The 24,863-nt window shown below is 55.4% G+C and overlaps 1 protein-coding gene across 3 annotated transcripts in view; it reads left to right on the top strand.

Moving 5' to 3' along the window:
* The window catches only part of ITPK1 (inositol-tetrakisphosphate 1-kinase), a 183,811-nt gene extending 163,290 nt beyond the window's left edge, over nt 1-20,521 (top strand). For all 3 annotated transcript variants that reach the window (XM_049899713.1, XM_049899715.1, XM_049899714.1), the window contains 3 exons: nt 6,782-6,849; nt 11,584-11,746; nt 18,321-20,521. In XM_049899713.1, coding sequence (XP_049755670.1) covers nt 6,782-6,849; nt 11,584-11,746; nt 18,321-18,664 — 575 coding nt within the window. In that variant the 3' untranslated portion in view covers nt 18,665-20,521. The remainder of the gene's footprint in view (nt 1-6,781; nt 6,850-11,583; nt 11,747-18,320) is intronic.
* The last annotated feature ends 4,342 nt before the right edge of the window (nt 20,522-24,863 follow it).

Genomic DNA, 24,863 nt, shown 5'->3' with positions numbered 1-24,863 from the left:
AACAGTGGCAGCATCTCTGGAATAAATGCAGCTGTCTAAGAGGACTCCTTGGAAGGATGTTTAATTGTCCTGGCGTGATTTGTTCATACACGTTGTATGTTTGTCTCTTCAAGGGGAAATGCGCCTTTACTGGCAGCTTTGAGATACCCAGGCTCGGTCTTAGCAAACAGATGTGTCTCCTTAGAGCCCCTCCTTCTGGGACTCCCTGCCGCCATCCATACCTTGTAGCTTTTGAAAACGGCTCTTCTAGAATGAAGTGCAGCTGTTCTCATCTTCCCCTCTCAGCTGTTCTTCCCCAAATGACATTTTTCTTACCAATACCACAGCGCAGAGAGTAGCCGCTTTGGAAACGTGCATCTGTTTTCACTTCCTTTCTGAGTTCAGCAGCCTTCCAGCTAGGCCTGAGGCTGGATTTTCAGGGTTCAGGACACCCTAACACGGGTTCCAGCACCTCACCGCTGGGATCAAGGGGGAGGGGGCAAATGTTTGGAGGGGTCTTTTTGTCTGTGACCTTATGTGTGCAAGAAGTGGTGGCACAAATGGTTAAGCACTCAGCTGCTGACCAAAAGGCTGACCATTCGAACCTAGCCAGTGACTCCATGGCACAAAGACCTGGCAATCTGCTCCAATAAAGATTACAGCCAAGAAAACTCTGTAGGGGCAGTTCTCCTCTGTCACGTGGAGTCACTGTAAGTCGAAAACGACTCAGCAGCACCTAAGAACAGTAACACAATAACGGATGTGGGCAAGAAGAGGCTGAACCTGTATGAGACCACTACTGTAAAAACTCATGAAAAGGTTTACATACAAAAAGAAACAATTTTTGATGCTTATGGGGAGGGGAGGGGTGGGGATGGAAAACCACTAAATAGGCAATAGGTAAGTAGTAACTTTGGTGGAGGGTAAGACAATACACAATACTGGGGAAGCCAGCACAGCTTGTCCAAGGCAAGGTCATGGAAGCTCCACAGATACATCCAAACGCCCTGAGGGACCAAATTACTGGGCTGAAGGCTGTGGGGACCAGGGTCTCAGGGAACGTCTAGCGTGGTTGGCATAATGTAGTTTATAACGCAGTTTATAAAGAAAATGTTCTACATTCTACTTTGGTGAGTAGCGTCTGGGGCCTTAAAAGCCTGTGAGCGGCCATCTAGGGTACTCCACTGGTCTCACCCCTTTGGGAGCAAGGAAAAATAAAAAAAACTAAACATACAAGTAAGATTAGTCCAGAGGACCAGTGGACCACATCTGCCACGGCCTCTACCAGACTGAGTCCAGTACAACTAGGTGGTGCCCGGCTACCACCACTGACTGCTCTGACAGGGATCACAATAGAGGGCCCAGGACAGAGCTGAAGAAAAATGTAGGACAAAATTCTGACTCACGAAGACCAGACTTGCTGGCCTGACAGAGACTAGAGAAACCCTAAGAGTGTGGCCCCCAGGCAGCCTTTTAGCTCAGTAATGAAGTCACTCCTGAGGTTAACCCTTCAGCCAAAGATTAGACAGGCCCGTAGAACAAAATGAGACTAAAGGGGCACAGCAGCCCAGGGGCAAAGACTAGAAGGCAGGAGGGGACAAGAAAGCTGGTAATAGGGAATCCAGGGTTGAGAAGGGAGAGTGTTGACATGTTGTGGGGTTGTTAGTGTCATGAAACAGAATGTGTACTGTCTAATGAGAAACTAGTTCTGTAAACCTTCATCTAAAGTACAATAAATAGAAATGTAAAAAGAAAAAGGAACAAAAAAAAGAAAAAATAAATAAAAAATGCTGACTACAGTTGCACCGCAGCTGACTGCAGAGGGGTGCGTGAGTCCGGCTACAGCCAGAAGACCCCCGAGACAGTAGATTCTTGAGCAGTAAGAAGTGGTCATTGTTTTAACCCATTGAGTTTTGGGATATGTTGTTCTACAGCAGTAGTTAACTGATACATCCTATAAAATACAAGCTACTGGACCGGCATTCAACCAGTTGTCATGTACTTCTTCTGTACCTTGTACCGTGCCCATACATGATTGTTCATTGCGAATCTCATGGTGATCCCACAGAGTTTTTGTTTTTTTTTTTAAAGAAGAGGCTGACCTTTTAAAAAAAAAACTTTCTTTTTCCTAATTTTTTAAAATTACGTGCTTTAAGTCAATGGGAACGGTGTTAAGAATAATTATAACTTATACAGTCTTTTTTCTTTTTTACCAAAATCACTGTACCGCTAAAAGAAATTTACCACCAGATTTCTTTCCTTATCCGTCCAACAAGCATCCTCCCCGCCACCCCCGCCCCCTTTTGTCCTCCTGGTTTGGAGATGCTGGGCCGGTTTCTCTGGGCCTGGGGTTGGCAGAGGCAGAGTGGGACCTGGATCTTGCATCTTTAAGGATTCCTGTGGGTGTCTTCTCTCATGCCACCCCCAGGGTGCCAGTTTACCATGAAATGCAAACCAGGACTGATCAAATACATGACAAACACATAGTGGAACACAGAGGTGAGGGAGAAAGGTTAACTTGCATTCGGGGAAACTCAGTAGCTGTTTGGGTGCTTATCTGCCCATCGTCCCCAAAGCTCATTTTGTGTCCACTGTCCTCTGGGCTCCAGGCCAGGGAGCCGGTGTGGCGTTTGTTCCATTTGCCTGAGTGCTGTTCTGCCTGATGTAGTGTGACATCGTGTAATGGGACAAGCACAGCAGGACAGTGGCCCTGCAAGCTGGACCCGTGGAGAGGAGCTTTGGGGGGCCTGACTTCTACCAGCCTCAGCCCCCAGCTCCCTCGTTCCTGTGGATCTGTGTGGCAGTTCCCATACGGAGAGGTGGTGGCTCCTTGGATGGGGTTTTTGGACCTGGGATGGAGACAAGGACACAAGTCTTCATTCCAAACTGCCATTTTCTTTTGATTCTAAGGTGCACATTTGTTGTGGTAGCTGCTGTTATGGTTAGTTGCCGTTGGGTTGGCCCCTGACTCATGCCAACCCATGCACAGCAGAACCGGGTGTTGCCCAATCCTGTTCCATCTCCGTGACTCGTTCTGGGTTGGACTGTTGTGATCCTCTGGTTTTTATGGGCTGATTTTGGAACTAGATCCCCAGGCCTTTCTTCTTACTCTGTCTCTCAGTCTAGAAGCTCTGCTGTAACCCGTTAGCATCATAACAACACGCAGGCCTCCCCTGACAGACACATGGTGGCTGTACACTGACTGAAAATTGACCCCGGGTCCCCCACGTGGAAGGCAAGAATTCTGCCGCTGAGCCACCCCTGCCCTTGTGTCTCCCTGCCAGGTTCATCTCGCACTTGCTGTTGGCTAGACCTGCAGTCATGTTCTTACAGACAGGATTGATGTTTCCTCAAACCAGTCGCCAGGCACACACCAGACTCTGCCTGCGGTTGCCCTTGGGGGAGATTTTTTCCTCTCTCCACCCAGTGCCAGGGTTAAGATGAGCAGCTTTCTTTGCTCTTCCTTTCTGTGTGGTGGGTTCATTTCTCATTTACTTTTACTTTGAGGGTACAGCCCCCTGAGCATCCAGCTTTATGCAGGGGTCCTCTATTATACTCCCCATCTTGGGCCTTTTTCCTTTAGAGGTACATAAAGGGAGCTTACAATGTAGAGCAGGGGCAGCAAACTTTCTGCAAAGGGCCAGATGGTAATCTTTTCAGCTCCCCCAGGCTAGTCAGTGCTGCTCTTGTTGGGAGAAGGCAGCTGTAGGCAATATACAAATGAGTGAGTGTGGCTTTGTTCCAATAAAACTTTATTTACAAAAACAGCTGGCAGACCAGGTTTGGTCTGCAGTTTACTGACCCCTGGTGGTGCAGTGGTTAATTGCTCAGCTGCTAACCAAAAGGTCACCAGTTTAAACCCGTGGAAGAAAAGACCTAGCAGTCTGCTCCCGTATTGATTACAGCCTAAAAAAAACCCTACAGGGTAGCTCTGCTCTGTCCTATAGGGTCGGTATGAGTTGGAATTGACTAGGTGGCATACACCAAAAACAACCTGGAGTGTCTCAGATTCAGTGGAATTGACTGAACCTACCATGTACGGGGAACAAGATAAAGATAGTGAGCTGAGCTTCCTGCCCTCATGAACTTACATTCTAGTGCGAGAAACCACAAACAAGAAGACAAATAATAGAGAGCTAACTGTGGCCTGAGATACAGGCCCCAGAGAGGACAGCGTGGGTTCTAGGACACCAGTGGGTGCGGGAGCCCCTTGGGAAGGGTGCTAGCATGGCCTCTCTGAGCAGGTGATGTTCAGGAACTGGCAGCAGACCTGGGCCACCGTCTGCAGGACTCTGCACACCCCCATAAAAAAAGAAAGGAAAACCCCAGTGAAGACATGCAGAGGAGACCAGGGAGATTGAAGACAGTGGCCACAGCTCCCATCTGCACGTGGAATTGCTGGGATACTGTGGGGCTTCTCTGGCCCTTTACTCTTTTCTTTTGAACCTGTTTTTCTCATCTGGGAAATGGGGACAAGGTCACTCATGGACTCCTCATTGCCCTCCCTCTGCCCTTCACTGTAGGAAGGGGTGGTGGTTCCCCACCCGTGCTATGTGTGCCTCAGGACTAGTCCGAGGATCAGCGACCGGATGGGGCCCCTGAAAGCTGGGGTGCTTGTGTGAACAAAGGCCTGTCCGGTCTGTGTGTGCCCCTGGGTTCCGGGTGTCTCAGACTGCCTAAGGAGTTCATGCTGAGAGGCTTTAGCCAGGGCTCTTTCCCAGGGGCTCTGACCCTTCCTGTGGCCTCAGCTTCCCAGAGTCTCTTGGGGCACAGGGAGAGGCTAGAAGCTGCTCCCGGATAGGAGCCGAGCAGAGGCATCTCGCACTGCCCTGCTGAATGGTTCCCTGGCCACAGCTCCCCAGGTCACAGCCAGGAGGAGGAAACAGCCCACTTTGAAAGGGGCCAGACTTCAGGTCTTCTCACCATGAGAAGTTATCGGTGGTGTGTTCTGTCCTGTCCTGCGGGCATCTGTTAGGCCGCTCTGTGCCAGCTTCTTCCCTTCCTGGCATGTGCCCTGCACCCCTGGTGGTTTCCGTGGGCATCTTCAGGCACCCAGCCTCCCTGGACTTTTCTCTGCCTGGCCCTCGGTAGCCCTTCCTGTCTCCTCTGGCCACAGCCCTGGGGACCCAAGGGCTTGTGGGTGGGAAGGCACCTTGACCTTGGTGGGGCCAGACTGGGCTGAACATCAGGACAGGAAGGTGGGCATGCCCACAGGAGGCCAGGATGCCCATGCCAGCCTCTGAGCCCAGCTCTGGCCATTGGCCCAGGGGGCTTGGCCACCCCCGCAGGCTCACTCTTGTTGGCCCCCAGAGGTAGAGCCCGGGCGGGCGACCTGGTGCAAGCCCTGCAGGGTATTTATTTTCCCCAGGCTCCTCCCCAGGATCGTCTCTTGGGCCCCCCGTCTGGACCGGCTCTGGTCGGAGCGGCGACATCGGGGCGGCCAGGGGCCTGTGCGCGCCGCTAGCGGGAAGGACGCCAGGTACATCGAGTGCTCGCCTGCTTGGCCTCAGCCCGAATCATTTCCTGATGCATGATTGCTGCGGGACCGCAGAATCTTCAGGCTGGTGGGGACGGTGGGCAGAGGGGGCTGGCACCCCCGGCCTGGCCCCTGCACACAGTGGCGCTCAGCCAGGGCCTCCTGTCCTTGCCTAGGGGCGAGCACTATACTCGCCCTGAAGGTTTAAGCAGAGGCTGCAGGGCCATGGGGGCTCACTGCTCAGGACCGTCCCTGCAGCTCTTGGGGGAGGTGACGGACTAGAAGCCTTGGCCATAACTCCTGGCCCTGAAGCTCCATGATTTCGTGATTCTTGCATTCTTGGCCCCCGCTTCCAAGTGCTCGAGAGCGTGTTTCCATCCAACTGTCCAACTGTTCTTCCGTCAGACGACCCTTGTTTATTCCCCCAAGACATCTCTTGCTTGGGTACTCAAGTACACTATTTACAAGTCACTGTCATCTCTATGGGGCAGTTCTACTCCGTCCTATAGGGTCGCTATGAGTCAGAATCGACTCGAGGGCACTGGGTTTTTTTCTGGGTCATTATTCTTGGATTGGGTTCCTTCTCTGGTAGCCACCATGGGACTGAGGGCTTGGGATGTGGTGGGGCCCAGGTTGGATGCAGATCAAGGAAGTGTGGGCAAGGAGGTGGAGGGCGTCTCAGGGGGCTGCGTGGCCTCCAAAGCCAGACAGAAACGTTCGTCTGCCTTCTTGGATGGGTCCTGCTGAAGCCCATGCTCTGGTTTCCTGTTTTCCTCTAAATAGTTGGGAAACAACAGAACCCCTTGTGTTTTAAGTGCTCCTGTGCCAAGAGGCAGCCTGGCTTTTCTCCATAGCGTGTTCCTAGAGGGCTACCCCGAAAGAGAGCCCCATGGGCAAATACGGATCAGGTGGGGCATGCTAGATTGAGTGACGTTCACCAGACCTCTCTGCCCTCGGACTCCTCAGGTGTTGTGGATTGGAGTACACAGCAGTTCCCACTTACTTAGCACCCCTTCCTACCCACCCCCCTTTTGGTGATGTTGCATAAAACACATTGGGAATGGGGCCTTAGGGTGCTGGGGAAGCCAGGTACGGCACTGTAAAGTGGTAAAGGGGTAGCAGGGGTCATTGTTATGTGGGAAGGAAAAGCAGAACAGGCCCTGACTGGGTACATGTCTGTCCCTGGTGGTTGACATCTCCTTGAGGTAGCTGCAGCCGACTGGCTCCCTCAGGCACAAGGCCGCGTGCCCGCAGTGGGGCGGCACTGCCCCCTGGTGTCGGGAGGTGGAGCAGTTGTGACTGGTGCCTCCTCTCTGCTTGTTTCAGACCGCGAGTCCATCTTCTTCAACAGCCACAACGTGTCGAAGCCAGAGTCCTCGTCAGTCCTGACTGCGGTATGTCCTACCCCGCTGCAGCGGCCTGAGGTGGGGCTGCCCTCACTGGGGCCAAGCTTTCCAGGGCAGAGGGGAAGGAGGCCACAGAGGTTCCAAAGACCCTTGCTGCTTTCTTGCTAATGGCATCCTAGCTGCCCCTGGACCTGATGGAAGGAACACCCCGCATGAGTATATTCTGGTGGGAGATTTCCTGACTGTTCTCCCTGCGTGAGAAAATCCTCACCATCATGAGGAATTTGAAGACCTACTTTCTAATCTGCCCTTTTCCTGTCCTACAGAAGGGGGTGGGGACACCATCTTGCTCTCCTCATTCTTTCCTTGTCCGTGTTTGTCCCTTGAGCATTGGTTGAGAACCTGCTGTGCATACCTGTGCGAGGAGCTGGGCAGTCGGAGCCTGGTAGACATACCTCCCCCACACCTCATGGCTGGAGAGTCACCCCAGTGCTTAGCGAGTGTTGATGCGTGCCAAGCTTCCTACTAGGTGCCCGGGCCATCTCACCCAGAGCAGGGCGCACAGCCCCAGTGCCCAGAAGGAAGGCTAACACCCAGAAGTTCAGCTGCTTGTCAAACAGCCGCTCACCCTGTGATGGAGCTTTGACCTGACCCCAGAGCTGTCTGGTTCTAAAACTGGCACTTTCCGGAAATTGCAGGACTTCTCACCTGGCTGGCGAGGGCTGAGAGCAGACAGTTAGAAATCACCCCAGGCCCCCTACGCCTGCCCTCCCCAGCCCAGTCAGAGTGCCGTTCTCAGAGCCTCTGCTGGTCGAGACCACGTCAGGCCCGCGTACTCGGGGAGGCTTTGTGTTTGCCTCACTGTCCTTGGGCCTCCCTCACAGACAGCCACAGCAGGTCTGCGTGTCCCTGGCTCTCTCTACTGCCCTTGCCCTCCTGCCCTGAGCCCAGGCAGCCTGTCCATTTCCTACTTCTGTGTTTCTGGCTCTTTTGAGAAGCAGGTGTGCTTCGGGTTAGTCAGAGCACACATATGGGTGGAGATCTGGGGACTCTACTGTCCCTCCAGATGTGAACAGACGTGTTTGGAAACAAGTTCTGAGGGCAGGGAAGTTCTGGGAACAGCTGGATTTTCAACGGGGCCTCTCAGCGCCGGGCTGTGTGTGTTGTAAGACATAAGTGGTGTTGCACACAAGGGAAGGCTTTCTGGTCTTCTGAGCGTCAGAAACGTTGGGCCAACCAAGGTCAGCAGAGCTTGTGCCCTACAGGGCTTCTGAGAGCCTGGCTCGGCCAGTGTGGCCTGACCCTCAGAGAGGGCAGAGGGGACTCAGCACCATCCAGGCTGGCCTGCCAGTCCCTGAGAAGCTGCCTCTGTCAATTCCCACTTGCACCACAGGGCTAGTGGCCATCTAGGGTCATTGACTAATGTCCGAGGGACACTGGGAGGGCAGTAAACACACCTACACCCCGGAAGTCACCTTCTCGGTCTCGGCTTCCTGACCTGTAAAATGAGGATGGGTCAGCGTAGAGACACTGCAGCGTCCTTCCCTTCCAACATGAGGTTTGCAGTCGGCTCCTCCTTCCCCTTCAAGCACGACTGCGACTCCAGAATCCCCCAGGCTGACATCACGTCAGAGAGGGAAGTGCAGTTGGCCAGCACGCAGCCCGTTCGAGTGTGAGCCATGCGGCAGGCCTGCAGCCACAGTGGAAAAGCCAGCCACCAGACAGCTATTCCCACGTGCAGGTGTGCTCCGCCCTGTGCCTGCCTGGCCTGGCTATCATCCCTACCTCCACCTCCTGGGAGGCCCATGCTGGGAGCCCTGCTCTGGACTGGAAGCCCACAGGGGTAGACCCAGCTTCTGCCCCAACCCCCAGGCCCCCAAAAACCTTTTTGCTTTTTGAGAGCCGATATAATAGGACATGAGCAAGACTGCAGGGTCAAACCCCAGGCCCATGACCTAGCAGCCATGTGACCTTGGTGACCTTGGGCAAGCCACATCACCTCTGAGCCTTGGTTTCCTCCCCTGGCTCCGTAGGTGATAGTGAGATTCGGTGAGTCACGGGATGACAGGCACCCAGGATGGTGTTGGCACAGCCAGGGCCTGGCAGTGTCTGCTGTGACAGGTGGCGAGGCCAGCACACCCTCAGCTCCCTCATCACCCGCTCCAGAAGCTCACTGTGGCCTGTGCATATGAGCCACAGACAGGACTCCCAGGCCTCTACCTTATCCCGGGGTGGGTATTGGGTTTCGCATCATCAAATGGCTTCAGAAGGATTTCTGAGGTTCCTTAGCCCGGCAGAGAAAGTGATTTTATAAACAGCAGGTCACGAGGTTCCCCTGCTGCCAGGACCTGGGCTGCAGCCTTCAGCAGCCTCTTTGATCCTCACTAGCTGGTTGGAGGAGGTATTTTTATTGCCCCATTTGTTCGGGTGAGGAAACGAAGCCCTGCAGGGAGGAGTGACAGCCCAGGGCAGCACGCAGCAGGGAGCCAGCAGCAGGCAGCACTGAGGTAGATGCTGGGTTTCTGACTCCCGGGCGGCAGAGCCAGGCCCAGGAAGCCCACCGCCAGTGGCTGAGCTGGCCATAGTGGGTGGACCCTCCAACCCTTGCTGGCGAGAGGCACCCATGGCCCAGGGGCAGACAGTGGGGCCAGGCAGTGCTAAGGGTGAGGACTTCTCCCAGCCAGGGCACCTGCCCTTGGAGAGAACATCTCCCTGGGGTTAGCAGCCATGGCAGTGGGACCGTGGGCCTGAGGGTCCCTATGTCCTGCAGAGCTGGCAGGGGCCCAGGTGTGGCAGTGCCCCTTTGGCCCTTTCAGTTTCCTGTGCTGGGGAAAGAGCCATTTGTCCTTGGCACCCAGGGCTCCATCCAACCCTGCTTCATGGTGGTGGTTTTTTAATTGAAGTGAAATTCACATAACCTGAAATTAACCATTTTAAAGTGAACAATTCAGTGGCATTTAGTACATTCACAGCGTTGTGCAGCCATCACCCTCTCTAGTTTCAAAGCATTTTCATCACCCCAAAATATAACCCTGTACCCATTAGGTAGTCACTCCCCATTGCTCCCTACCCCAGCCCCTGGCAACCACCAGTCTGCTTTCTCTCTCTGTGGAATTGTCTGCTCTGGAGATTCCCCGTAGAGTCACAGAGTATGTGTGTATGTGGCTTTGGCACTTAGCATACAGCTCCCGTGGTTCATCCGTGTCGTGGTGTGTATCAGCACTTCATTCCTTTTTATGGCTGAGCAATAGATGCTCTGTCATAATGTTCTGTTATACAACGTTTTGTTTATCCCCTCATCTGCTGATGGCCATTTGGGTTGTTCCATCTTCCTGTGGACATGGGTGTACAGGTTTCCGTTGGCTTTCCTGCTCTCTGTTCTTTTGGGTGTGTACCCAGGAGTGGAATTGTTGGGCGGTATGGCTAGTTTTTTTTTTATGGTAATTGTGTTTCACTTTTTGGCCCAGCTTCATTCACTTTATCTCTGATGGATCGGCCACCCCACTTCCTCTTCAGCCCCTGAGCCCACAACCCCTAGTATCCCAGGATTCACTGAATACCAAGTGTGAGCCCTGTTCTAGCTGAGCCTAGAAGTGACCCGATGCCTGGAGCTCCAGTGTGCCACCTCGTCTGAGCCAGGCACCCTGCCATTTCCGCACATCAACCACCTCACCACTTCTCAGAGCAAGTCCAGGATGGAGGCCTCATGGGTGTCTGTTTTACAAATGAGGAAACTGAGGCACAGAGAGGCCAGATAATTTTCCCTGAGGTCACAAAGCTAGGAAGTCCCTGTCAGGATTTGAATCCAGATCCCTCGGGCTTTGGAATCCTCCCCAGTCCAGGGGCCAGTCTCCAGGTGCGTGAAAATGTGTTTGTCCCCGGCTGTGGGTGGGGGTGTCCAGGGGAGGGTGGCAGAATTGTGGACCAGGATGCCCTGAGTGGCCCCAGGGAAGTGCCGTTGAAAGCTGAACTCAGACCCCGGGAGTTGAGCGGGAGCCGCAGAGTTGCCCCTTTGGGGAAACGTGGGTTGTGTAGATACGAGCTGGTTTAGAAATGCCATATTCAGCTACCTGTAGTGAAGGGGAGCCTGGCATGCCCAGCCCCGAACTCCGGGCACTCAGTGAAGCCCAGGGCCATGGACCCCTCGTCTCACAACTGCGGCTGGGCACCAAGGGTAGGCGAGGGTGATGATGCTAGTGAAGACCCTACACTGCCCACCTCTGCCCATTGCTGGGCTCCTGCCACTCACAGCTTTTTCCTGCAGCTTCTGGCCTCTGTTCCTTGGCAGTCTCTGGGCACTCACCCGGGACCCCTCTCTCTGGCCCTCCCCCTGCCCAAATCACCCCCAACTTCCAGGTCCAGCTCAAATGCCTTCTGCGCCAGAGTCCTTTTGGGTCCACACAGATTTCCCACCTCCTTCCTCCCTGCCTGGACGATTTGGGTTGTAGAGGCCGAAAACCTGGGTCCAAGTCTTGCTCTGGGCTGACCCCAAGCCAGCCACTGACCGTCTCTGAGCCTCAGCTTTTCTGTCTGTAAAATGCCAAAACACACCTCCCGGGTGTTTGAGGACAAGAGAGGCAATGTATCTGTGTGCCTAGCGCCTGCCTGGGCCTTGGCAGGACATGAGAAACGGCCATCAGTCCTCGTCCTGGCCACGGTCAGGCTCATCCACCTCCTGGCCTGAGGGTCAGGCGTGGCTGTGTGGCGCCTCGAAGGGGACCTGTGGGTGGCAAGGCAGCTCCCTCCCACGCCCAGGGCCTGACTCTGTGTTTGTGTCGGCAGCTGGACAAGATCGAGGGCGTGTTCGAGCGACCGAGTGACGAGGTCATCCGGGAGCTGTCCCGGGCCCTGCGGCAGGCGCTGGGCGTGTCACTCTTTGGGATCGACATCATCATCAACAACCAGACGGGGCAGCATGCTGTCATCGACATCAACGCCTTCCCAGGTGAGGGCCTGCAGTCCACGGACATGTGTCCTTGGGTGCCAGGGCAGGCAAATGGGATTGGCCTCAGTTTGGGTTCACAAGCTAGCTCTGTCTCTCACTGCCCGGGGCTCCGGCCCATGTGGCAGCCCCGCTGAGCTTGACAAGGTGTGGCAAGGCTGAACGAGCACCACACCCCCAGCACAGGGAGCGCCTGGCATGCCCAGTACACATGTGTCCTGCCTTCCTCTCTTGGCCCTGTGCCACCAGCATTAGCCAGAAACCTCAGCCCGCTCCTGGGGCCCTTTTAGATCTAAAGAGCTGAAAGGCCCTTGGAGAGAATATAAGCCCCACAGTTCACTTGGGGGGAAACTGAGGCCCCTGGAGAGGAAGGGATTGTCCAAGGTCATGCAGCAAGTTGGTGGCAGGACCAGAAACTCCCAGACATGTGCTCCATGCACTGCCCTGAGCCGCGGTCTGTGAGCCACCCGAGAGCTGAGAGCCAGGCCAGTCCCCGTGTGCGGCATCTCCTCCCTGCCCTCTTCTGGCCAGGAACCATGCTGGGCCCCTCAACCTGTTGCCACAAAGCCAAACTCTGTACTCCCAGAGCTCATCTCCATGGGAGCATACTGGGGAGTGACTGGGGGGTCACGCTCTGTACCCCCAGATCTCAGCTCCGTGAGAGCACACCAGGGAGTGACGGGGCGGGTAGGGAGCTCCATGCAGATGCACAGATGTGACCCCTGGGTACAGGGAACACACATACACAGCATCCTGGTGGGTGTATTTACTTAATTTTTGTTTTTGTTTTTTAACATCTCCCGATAACATTGTAAGCAGCCCAGGGCAGAAGTTTTGTCTTTTGCTCATGGCTCATGTCCATAACCTGGAGGAATGCCTGGTACACACTAGGTACTCAATATGTGTGTTTTGTTGGCTAATACAGAGAGCCAGATAGAGGGTGTGTACACACACACATACCACACACGGATACACATATACTCCACACACAACACCCACACCACACACACGCCCAAACCTTACACACACCTGCCTTACACACACAAACCCCCTACGGACATGTACTCACACACACCCACACACACCTCACAAACATGTACTCACACACACACACACACCCTACATTTGTACTGACATAATATACAGGTACTCAGATACACATACGCCATATACACCTCTCACACACACACCCCACGTATGTACTGACACACACCACCCATGTACTTACATGCACCTCTCCCCACACCCACACACACCTCTCACACACACCCCACGTATGTACTGACACAGATACACGTACACCACACACACCTCTCACACACATGACCCACATGGGTACTGACATACCTCACATGTACTTACACACACCTCTCCCCGCACCCACACACACCTCACACACACACCCCCCACGCATGTACTGTCACACACCACACACGTACCCTCATGCACACACAGACTCACAGGAGTCTGTGCACACATCCGCATTGACTGTACAACTAGACTCTCGCCTTGGGCTGTCGGGTTTTATTCTCCCTGCTCATATTCCCCTTCCTGCTAGCTCAGGGGATGCAGGTGCATCTGGGAACAAGCTCTGCGTCTCTGGAAAGTCTGACGCAGGCAGAAACGAACAGTAAACATGGCTCAGAGGTGTGTCAGCCCCTTTAGGTTGCACAATTGCCCACCATCTGGGAGCCCAGGCCTTCTTGGGGCATCCTCAGTCAGAGCGCATGTTAACATCCCAGCGGGTGACAGGCCCAGGCTCCTCACGCCCACCTCAGCCAGGCCCTGAACACCCCCTGCCCCAGCTGCCCTAGATCTCAGACAGCACAGCCATCCGCCACCTCGGGGTCCCCAGTGTGTCCACCTGACCAGAGCTATGTGGCTTCTCACTTCTTTGGCTGAGTGTCTGTCTTGCCAGTGACCAGGGTCGTTTTTTTTGGTTTGGTTTTTTTCATAAATATGAGCAATCTAACTGATAGCGTTTTAACAGTGCCATTTCCATTTCTGGCCCCTTCGGAGATGTGAACATAGCACTTCCACAGCCGCAGGGTTTCAGGCGGGAAGCTCCGGTTTGCACCTCCTGTCACTGCCTCAGCTCCGCAGGCCTTCGTGTCCCAGCATAGAGACACTTACTTCCACCCCTGCTCCTGGAAAACTGTCTCCTTTAGGAACAAGGACATGCGTGGCTTGGGGACGGGAGGGCCTGGACACGTCACTGCTGTGGAATCAGCCCTTATCTTGTCCCTCAGGCTTTCCGAGCATATAGCACTGTTGAGGGGGTTATCATCATTTGGTTTCTATGGCAACACTGCATGGTTGGGAGTCAGGGTAGGGTTCCATGATGTGATAGCCTCATTTTGCAGAGGAGGAAACAGAGAGGTTGAGTGCCTTGTCCAGGGTGGCCCAGCCTCAGAGGAGACCTCTGCCAAGCCCTTTTTTCTGTTGTTCTTGTTTCTTCTTGGCCTCAAAGCAGACTTCCCTTGTGCCTTCCTCCCCACCTCTAGCACATGTGAACTACTAGCTGAGGTGGTGAAATGGATGACGCCTGCAGCTGATACTCACTGGGTGCCAGCTTCACACTGCCCACCTCACTGCATCCTCGGAGCCCTGGGGGTGGGCCCGAGGGTTGTCCCTGTTTTACAGATGAGGACACTGAGGCTGGGCAAGCTGCCCATAGTCGGTCGCATGGCAGCTGAGGGGCCAGGTCCAGCTTTGATTTCGTGTGGCCCCAAAACAGAGCCCGCACCGGCCCCGTGGGTGTGTGAGTACGTGTAGGAGGTATGTGTGAGTACGTCTTCATTCTTTCCTTGACTCTAGCTCAGCAGGTGTCTGCTGTGGAGGTAAAACTACTTGGTGGAGTGCTCTGTAGTGTGGGAACAACCCGGGGAGTGACACCACCCTCAAGGAGGTTGGACTGTCACAGGAGAGGCCGGGCTTGCCCATGGGGCTCACTCAGATGCATTTGCCGGGGACAGGTCAACCTTTGCACAGGGTGCCATGCATAAGCTCCAGGTCATGCAGCCCCAGGGCACTGGGCGCCAGGCTGGGCGTGGAGTGCAAGCGTCCCCTCCGTGTCTCCAAGAAGCCCTCCATTCGCAGCCAAGGAAACCGAGGCTCCGAGCAGGCCACCGGCTCTTTCATTCGTTCCTTTGGCATTTATAGAGGACCCCACTGCATGTCCAAACTGTTCCAGACACTGGGTGCAACCAGGTGCACGGCTGCCAAGGCCCTCTCCCTAGAGTGTGTGCCCTAGTTGGGGTGGGGGTGGGGTGGGCAAAGAGCAAGGGGGCCCCTCCATGAGGCCCAGCCCACAGGAGGGAAGGAGCCAACTAGCAGAGGTCAAGGAAGGGGCAGGACCCAGGCTGCAGTGGTACAGGGAGTGGCAGAAAAAGGGCCAGCGGGGACCCGGGGCCACTGGTGAGGGCAGCACTTTGGTTTTTACCACAAGTGAGACTGGGGGGGCAACGGGGGGCTGCCACCAGGCATAAGCAGCCCCTGCGGTTTGTGTTCAGGAGTGTAAAGTCAGCCTGCCGCTCGGGTTGTGGGTACAGCTCCTGTGGAGAGGTGGGTTCAGCCACAGTGGGGTTCTGACAAGCAAGCGTGATAAGAATCGCGGGTGTGTGGGATGGAGCGGTCACTTCACAAATCCCAGGGTCTGAGCCAGGGGCAAGTAGGGGTATCGGGAGGCTGCTGGGGTAGAAGTTTTAGAAGGAGGGAGGAGATGGGAGCTGGGCTCTGAGAGTGGAAAGCTCTCAGTGGGGCCTGGTGGGCAGGAACTGATGGAGCCTGTCCTTTGCCAAGCACACAGCTGTGTAGGACCGGCCAAGGCACTAGGGTGCTGCCCTGGGGGTGCAGAGGAGCCATCAGTGTGAGCCGGGGTGGGCAGGGGGTATGCCAGGGAAGTCAGGAGAAGGACCACCCAGGCAGGGTTGGGCACTGAGGTGACAAAGCTGACCCCAAGAGACTGGTGAAGGAGCCCAGGCTGAGGGAGGGCCCGGGAGGCTGTGGGCCAGGCCCAGGGCAGCAAGGAGGACCTGTATCCAGGTGACAGCTGCCAGGTGGGGGCAGGAGTGCCGAGGCCCAAGGGCTGCTGCTTCTCCCAGGCCTCTCTCCAGCTGGGTTTGCCAGCCTTGGCGTTGACGACCCTAGGGACCCAATCAGAGAAGCGGGCCCTGGGTAGCCCTGCCACCCGGAAGAGGCAGCCCTGGGCGTGGGTGCTGCAGACTCCAGGAAGAAGTGTCAGTCATAGCTGTACCTGTGTCTGGCCCACCATGCACCAGGCCTGTGCTGCGAGCTCTCGCCACCTGAGCTTCATCTCCACCCTGCGTGGAAGGGCAGCGGCTTTGTCTCCATTACTGACGAGGAAGAAAGAATTTGAGTAACCTGTCCAAGGTCACGTGTTTCTGGGTGGTGGAGCCAGGATTGGGGCCCAGACCGTCGGCCCTGGTGCCTGTGCTCTTGACCGCGAGGCTTTCTGTTTCGCAGATCTGGTTCTGCCTTTACAGTGTGACAACTTGGCAGCACCTCCGCGTTCACTTCTGTACAATGGGAACATCAGGGCCCATCTTTCGGGTTGTGTTGAGGCAGAGAAACCCAGGCCCCAGAGAGCTGGGAGAGTGGGTTTGGGGCCCAGCCTGCTTGGTCTCTGGCAGTGCTGGGCAGACCTAGACCTAAAGGGCCGTCCCTGGTCTCCTGCTCATCCGCCTCCACCCCGCCCCGGGAGCGGGAGCGTAGGCACCCCACCCTGGGCCCTGGGGCCTTGTCTGGGGACAGCAGAGCTGCTGTTGCTGCGGGAACGGCTTCATAGTCTCTGATGTTGACAGAGCAGTTGGTTGACCTGACGCCAATCTCAGTCTCCTCCCCCGCATGCCTCTCTGCCCTGGAAACCCCTGCAGCTGTGCCTGTTGGTGCCCACTGAGGGGCCAGGCCCTGCAAGCCCGGAGGACCTCAGACCCAGGCATTACCCACTCGCCAGGCGCTGGCCACTCAGGCAGGACCCAGGGCTGAAAGAAGCCCCCATAGCTAGGGTGGGAGCACCAGCACCACATGGTATTTCAAGGCCCAGACAGCACCAGAGGGCCTGGCTCAAGTCCTGGCTCCACCACATATGAGCTTTGTGACTTCGGGCTTTTCTGAACCTCAGTGTCCTCCTCTGTAAAATGGGGATAATCCCATCCCCAGGGCTACAAGGATGCGGTGAGGTGAGCAGTATGAAGCCAGCACCCAGCAGCGCAAGCTGTGGACATGGTCACGTCTTCATGGCCACAGCTCAGAGTCACACATCACCTGTTAACGGCTCCGGTTCTCTTAGGGATAGGTTGCTTAACTCCATGTCTTGACTTGCTCATCTGTGAAGTGGGGGCAGAGGTGGCTGTGAGGATGAAGCGAGGAAAAGCTGTGGGGTATTTGCCTGGGGCTGACACACGGAAGCACTATGCATGCCAGCTATGTTAGCCATTTTTATTTTTGCTGTGGTGACCCCTTCTTCCCCTCTCCGCCTCGGGCTCATCATGACCACAGCAGCTGTTTGCTGAACAGTAAGCATGGGGACAAATGAGCAGATGCCACTGGCTGGGCCTTGGCCACCTCCAGGAGCCCCCTTCTGTAAAGGAGACACGTTTCCCAACCTTCAGTCCTGCCCAGCTTGTGTCACACACCCATGAGTGTCATTCTGGAGGCTATGCAGTGGTCACAGCTGTGGGCGGGTGGTGGTGCGCTGTGTGCCAGGTTCTCATCCCCCAAGTTGGCACAGGCAGGCGGGAGGCTCCTACCCGAGTCAGATTTCTGGCTCTCCGGAAGCCGTTTTCTGAGAGTCAGCAAAATGTTTGCCCGAGATCCCAAACCTGCTCAGCAGCTCCCCAGAACCCATCTGCTGACATTGCATCTGCGTGGGAGACGGTTGCTCTAGGCTCGCTGCGGCCGCTGAAGGCCTGGAAACGTGTCTTGCTTTATTAAGGGCAGCGGGGCAGGTGTGCGGCCAAGGCCCAGACCTAGAGTTTGTGTCGTTAGTGGTGGGCAGTTTCTCTGAGCGTCACAGGCAGGTCCAGGGCCTCACCTGCAGGTGTCTGGGGTGAGAAGGAAATCAGGGTCCTGTCTAGCCTGTCCCATGCCCACTCGGTGATGCGCACCAAAGCCCTTCAACTTGAGAAATGGCGTTGTTGGTTCGCAAGTGGGAAAACTGAGCCTCAGCCAGAAATCCAACCAGGTCCCATGGAGTCGAGGCAGAATTCACTGTTCAGAACATGAGGAGTGTGCCTTTGGCACTGCCAGCTTCAGCCATGCCACATCTACTGCGTGACGGCATCTTGCCACGCTGGGTAGGCAAGTAGGTGGTTCGGTTAGCCATTGAGGGACAGGGTCCCAGGGTATTTTCCCATCAGCTCAGGCTCTACAGCTTCAGTCCGTCTTGTCTGCTGAGGCTCGGTTTCCTCTGTAAATGGGGTGAGCTGGCATAGGCAGGCTCCCAGGCCCAGTTGTTGACCCTTCTTCCTCCTCTCCCGATCCTGCCCCTCTTCCCCCAGCCTATATGCTGTCCTGGCTAATGACCCCTGTGTTGTCCCCCCGTACCCCTCCGCAGGCTATGAGGGCGTGAGCGAGTTCTTCACAGACCTCCTGAACCACATCACCACTGTCCTGCAGGCCCAGAGCGCGGCCACAGGGGACGCAGGGGACACGTCCCTGCTGAGGCACAGCAGGCTCCTGGCGGAGCAGGTGGGCAGCCACGCGGGTGAGCGGACGTGCAGCGCCAGCCCCGGCTGCTGCAGCAGCATGATGGGACAGGACCCCCCCTGGAAGGCGGAGGCCGATGGTGGCAGCACGGCCAAGCTGCAGCACCAGAGACTTGGCTGCACCGCCGCCGTGTCGCCCAGCTTCCAGCAGCACTGTGTGGCCTCCCTGGCCACCAAAGCCTCCTCCCAGTAGCCGTGGAGCCCAGGACCACAGGCGGCATGGGGAGCGGAGAACTGGCGGGCATGCGGCTCCAACAGTGACGCTACTACTAAGAATTCCCCGGGATCTGATTCTTCTTCTCAATTTTTAACCTGATTTCCTGATGTCATGATCTAAATGAGGGGCGGGGCAAGGTGGAAGATAGTGCCACGTGGCCCAGCCTCGCGGAACAGGCCCACCCCCCAGTCCTGCCGTGCACATATCTCTACTGAGTTTACACATGCTGTGTTTTCAACACTAGGCCTGAATGTGAGCTGAGAGGTGTGTGTGTGTATGTGTGTGCACGCGTGCGTGCACGTGTGAGTACACGTGTGTGCTGGTGAGTGCACGTCTGTGCACATGTGTGCACGTATGAGTACACATGTGTGCTGGTGAGTGCACGTCTGTGCACGAGTGTGTGTGCAAGTGTGCACACTCATGTCTGTACGTCTTGGTGGCTGCTGTGTACCAGGCCTCAAGATCCTTGAGGGAGGTCTCCTGGTCAGGCTGCCAATGGCAGCACAGAAGGAGTGAACGGTTTCCCCTTCTTTCTCTTCTCTCCAAGCCTCCTCATCCCAGACCTGATACCCTTCTCTGCAGCTTTGTCAGGAGTGTGGCCCCCAGTCCCTCCACTGGGGTGACACTGATCCCTTCCAAGGAGCATGACCCACAGGAGCCTCGGGGCCACAGCTGCCCTCATGAAAGGGGTGGACAAGAAGTCTTCCCGGGAGGCGGCCAAGGCCTTGGGTTGGCTGCTGTGCTTTACGTCAGGCTCCCTGCGGTCTGGGTATCCAACGGTTCTGGTCACAAGCTTCCCTGACGTGCCTGAGGCCAGGTGGAGGCCCCTCACCACGTCTCTCGTGTGGCTCTCCTTAGGGCCTCCTAACCCTGAGCTGCCGCTCCCCAGAACCCAGGAAGGAGGCTGCCTGGCTAGGACCCCGGGCCGATCTCGCCTCCACCAAGGATGTGCCATGTGACTTTGGGCAAATCATTCCAGGCCTTTGAGCCACTGTCTGCTCATCTGTAATGGCGATTGAGTCCAGGGAACTCTGTAAACAGCTGGATTAATGCTCTAAGACCTTGAGGTGCAGCCTTCTTCTCCGTGAAGGTGACCAGGATGCGGGCAGGCATGGGGGCTTGGCTTTTCCCAGCAGCAGGAGCTGCCCACATGGTTCACGGCTCACACCCAGCCAGGCGCAGCTACAGTGGCCCTCGGGCTGAGTACTTGGTTCACACCAGCCAGTCCCCCCTCACCCTGCAGCCTGTTTCTCTCCTGTACTCATTCCCAGCGGTTTTGCAAGCCCAACACTAAGCCAGCCAGGGGCAAGGGAGCTGCAGCCCCAGAGATGAGAAAACATCTCCCCATTAGACTCCCCCAGTGGCAGCAGACCAGTCAAACTCCAGGATCCATCCAGCTCAGCCATTGGCCCCTCCTTGGGAGAAGGGCTGAATGTGGAACTGAGTGGGCCCTAGAGATTTGGACCGAGGGGTGAGATGTATATGACCCCCAAATGTGGCTTTGTGTCTAAGATGTGAGTTCACTTTGAAAAAGGAACAAAGGCCTTTGGGCTGACCTATGTGTGGTCAGGGAGGGTGGCCTGAGAGGCTGCTGAGCGGGGCTCGCAGAGGCATCTTCGGGCCTGGCTGGGAGTGGGGGGCGCCCATCTTTGGGGCAGGCGGGCTGGGGTGGGGGGTAGAACCATCAGAACTGCCCTACTAACCGTGTTGACACGACTAGAGTGTTGACCCCGATTAAGTGTGTGTCGTCGCCTCACCCTGAGCCCCGGGAACAGGGAAGCGTGGCCAGCCTCTTGCACTGCTTTGTCTCCAAAATAAACTACTGAAATCAAACTGCAGCTTGCACTTGTTTACAGAATGTCACTCAAGTTTGTTATGTAATTCAGTCTTCAAAGAAAGTTTTATAAACAGCTTTCCCTTAAGATTTCAGTCCCCATCTGCCTGGGAAACAGGTGGGTGTGCACTGTGAGCCTGACATCGGGTTGTTCCTGCATTGTGTTATCTCTACACTGTCACATGTTAGCACCCAGGGCTCAGATATCAAGTAACTGCTTTCCGGTGACTTGGCACTTTCCACCCATGCGGGTGGCAAGGGTACAGTAACTGCTTTTTCCGGTGCTGGAAACAAGGCGGGTGGGGTTGACCTTAGAAAACCTGTGCCTTCCACTAGGGCCTGGAGCTCCAGGTGGGGTGGCATCTGCATGAGCAGCCCTGTTCCTTGCGCCTGCACAGCCGGAGTAGCCTTCCTCCCCGGGCTGGCGAGTGCTATCCGGCAGACTTGGCAGCCATCTCTGAAGGGGACTTAAGAAACTGTGTGTCAGGTACCATCGTCAGGGACAGGGAATGGATGGTGATGGGCACCCCACCCCACCAGCCGCTTGAGTGGACCCCATGACCAAGAGGAGAGAACCCTGCTTTCAAAAGGCCACCTGGGTGCATACTGACCTTTTTGTCCCAAGACACTATCTGTAGAATTGGTTTCCCTTTAGGTCTCATCATCCCTGGCTTTGGGATTCTTGCAAAAGGGAAAGACAGACCCACTAAAACAAGCCTGGGCTTTCAGCCTTTTCTTCCCCAGGGTCCCTGGAACCTTGGGAGTCTGCTGTGGTTCAGTATGAGCAAAGGATGTTGTGTAGTGGTGTGCAGGTATGGCCCCAGAGTTGGCCGGCATTGGGCGAGGCCAGTTGGGACTCTCATTCCGGAGTTGGTTGGCATCGGGCTTCTCTCCCAGCTTCTCTGTGGTCCTGTGACACTTGTCTTTGGTGGTGGTCCATGGAGGGAGCCACGGGGGCAAGAAGCAGGACCCCATTTTGGCTGAGGCCTTGAGTAGTTTCAGAGGATCACTTGTAGTCTCCATATTTGACCCCTGGAGCCTTGGGTCAAGGTCTGCTTGAGGATGCTTTGATGGTATGACACGACTCCACAACCGTTAAACCCCAAAGTGTGTGCCAGATGTCTGTCCTCACTGAGAGAACCAAGGGGAGTCTGTCCTGCCATAGGTCTTTGACTTTAGCATCCTGGGGGTATTGTGGGTTGGGACCACATAGTGATTCAGGCTGGGTCTGAAGCCACTCAGCATCACTTATAGGCGTCAGACCCAGCTGGAGTCCCCCAGGGGTTCTATGGAGAGTGTTAAAAGTGGACCTGTCTCTATTTTTAATTTTACCAATGAAGGAGAAAAAAGCCTCAAGAAGAATTCCTTTATCCACCAGGGGGCTGCTGAGGGGGCCTTACAGGAGGTTGAAGGACCCTGGTAGGAAACCCTAAGGTTTTCAAGCCAATGGGAAACAAATGAATGGCTTTGTCTGCAGGTCAGCTGCTCCAGGTCAAGGAAGGCTGCGTGTCTTTTGTCTTTCCAACCTGGAAAACTTGTCGTTGACACTCCGACATTCGAAGTGGTCACTGGCCGCAGAGAACCATTGAATACCTGCACTGATGTCCCTGAGATTTGAACTTGCCCTCTCTTCTGTCCCCCCAGAAACTCTAATCATTGACCCAGTGGAACCCTCTACAGCTCCTCTCCCTTCCCATGACAGCTCCCCAAGACACCAGAGGCCTTTAGCTGGTGCTGCCTGTTGTAAAGGACCACCGCCCCTTTCAGCAGAGCAGCAGAAAGCCATCATTCCTGGATGGAGCTTCTAGACCACCCTCTTGGGCTATATGATGCCTCACACATCTGCCCTGCTTCCAGACAGGAGGGCTCTCCTGTCAGTCCCTGGGAGGCAGGCCTGTCCTACATGACCAAGGGTGTGTTTCTACTCCTTCTCTGTACAGTGCTACCAGCATGGTCGTGGACTAACACCCCACCTCCCTGCTCAGAGGAGAGCAGGGGGCCTTTGGCCATTGGCTGTCAACACAGAGCAGCTTGGTTTGGGGCCCTCTTCTGGTTCTGGCCAGTAGGACCCACCAAGCTCACCGGGCCCTTTTCCAGAAATGGTTGTGTTTCCCTTCAGAGTTCTCCGTCATCTGCAGGGACCACCTCCTTCCCACTGTCTGACTGAAGTCTTTCTCTTTCCGGTCCAACTGTGGCTGCTGCCAGGGTTTGGTGTGGAGTCAGGGCCTCTTCTGAAGCTTGTCCTCACATGTGTTTCCTTCAGTGATCAGCTTCGGAGGTTAACACACCCAAGCTTTGTGACACGTGCTTTAACTGGGGTCACGAGTAACGTCTACCAGAATCCCCAGCTGGCTTGTACTTAATTTGCATGTGTGTGTATATGTGTATACACACGTATACAGATGTATACACATATATATGAATATATATGCTATATATAGAATCAATGGCTCTGTACAAACCAAGAAGCCCTGTCCACTGGCTCTTGATTTGGCTGCATGTTTGCACCACGTGGTTGTGACAGGCCATCTCTGGGATGGGTGATTTCAGGGACAAAGTGTCCCATATTCCCTTTGTTTGCTAACTAGTCTCGGTAGATATTTTGGTTTTTAACCATCTAATAGGATATACCACTGCCATCGAGTCGATTCCAACTCATAGAATAGGATATAGTCAGTGTTATATTTGCTCTGTAACGGGATGGGGGCGGTGGAGTGCAAAACTGAAACGTGTAAAGAGAGAAGCACCTTCTGTGACCAGCCCCCTAAGGGTGCCCCTCTGTCTTCAGGGAGAGGGCGCCACTCCAGTGGGTAGCCCCCCGGCCTCATCAGGAGGCCCAGGCTTGCCGAGAGCCCTCAGCCAGGAGATTGGTGCCATCATCATAGTGTTGTCCTGGGCTGTGCTGGCTGCCCCTCAGAGGTAACTATTATCCCCATTTTATAGATGAGGAAACTGGGGCTCAAGAGGCCCAGAAGCACTTGCCCGAGCTAGTTAAAGGCTGGGCTGGGGACTCAAACCCCAGCCTCATTTCAAAATCCACCTTCTCATTGCGGAACCTTGCCTGCTCAGGCTTACCACACGGCCGTACCCTCGGGAATTTAGTTCCCAAATCCCAGCCGCACTGAACAATGTGGCTGGTCCCTGAAGAGGGCAGTGATAGCCCTGACACCAGTGCTGGCCCCCTTACAGGCCTCTGCCCACTGTGCCAGTCCTTGTCCCCAGCAGGAAGGTATCAGCTGTGCAGCCCACTCTGGCCGCCCCGAAGACTGGGGCTACTCCCTGTATATCCCAGGCTTGCTGTGGTAGAGGATGACCGCACCTGCTTGCTCTTGTTTGAGAAATGCAGGCCAAGTATCTCAGCCCCCAGGCTGCCACCAGGGAGGTCCATGCCAAGGCAACCAGCCAGTCTGGCTGAGCCAAGCTGGAGCTCAGCCGCCGCCACCTCTTCCTTTGAGCAAGTGACTGGAGGTGGCGGGAGGAGGAAAGAGGCCCAGGCTGCAACGGGACAGGCTTGGAGCATGGGCCTGTGCTCCCTCCGTTGAACATCTGTTGCTTTGACCGTTGAAGCGTCCAACTCCCTGCACTGGGCAGTGGGCTTCTTGACCAGGGCCTGTCCAGCCATCTCTGTGTGCCTCTCATAAATGTGTGGAGAACGAGTGATTGGCCCTAATGATCCGCCGGTCACAGTGGTACAGTGCACCTGCCTGGTCCATCTTATGGCTTGATGCTGCGCAGTCCCCGTCACTAAGTCTCATGAGCATCACCTCTGTCTGTGACTTCGATGAGTCATTTCATCTTTCGGAACCTCAGTTGTCTTCCTCAAAAAGCGGACTGAGATCTCCCAAGCTCTAGCGAGCCATTAAATGTGTAAAAACTTCAGACGCCCTAAGTCCTAAGCACATGTCAGAGGTCAGGTCAGAGGTTATGGCAGATTCATGCCAAGAGGGGCCCACATCTCAGAGCCCCAATCTGGAAGCCCGAAGCTGGTCCAGTGGCTGCGGCCTTGGTGACAGGCACTGTCCTGGAGCAGTCAGGACCTCTACCCAAAAGCAGAAAGTGTTTCTGAAACCAGCCCTGGTTCTGCATGGCCCAGGCGAGATAGGCTGGGCTGTGGGGCGGAGAAAGGGCAGTGGGGGGGCCTGAACCAAGGGCTTTGCATGTGATATTTAACCCCCACACACTACCTGTGAGACAGGTGTCAGCATTCCCGTTTTATAGATGAGGAAACTGAGGTGCAGAGTCACTTGCCTGAGATCCTGCAGCTAGGAAGTGGCCCAGAAAGAGTCACCCCCGGGGTACTGAACCTACCCATCCCTGTTCTTCTGGCCAAATCCAGCCCAG

This window comes from Elephas maximus, chromosome 10 (assembly GCF_024166365.1).
Source record: "Elephas maximus indicus isolate mEleMax1 chromosome 10, mEleMax1 primary haplotype, whole genome shotgun sequence".
Classification (NCBI taxonomy): Eukaryota; Metazoa; Chordata; class Mammalia; order Proboscidea; family Elephantidae; genus Elephas; species Elephas maximus.
This window is presented reverse-complemented; position numbering and strand designations above follow the sequence as displayed.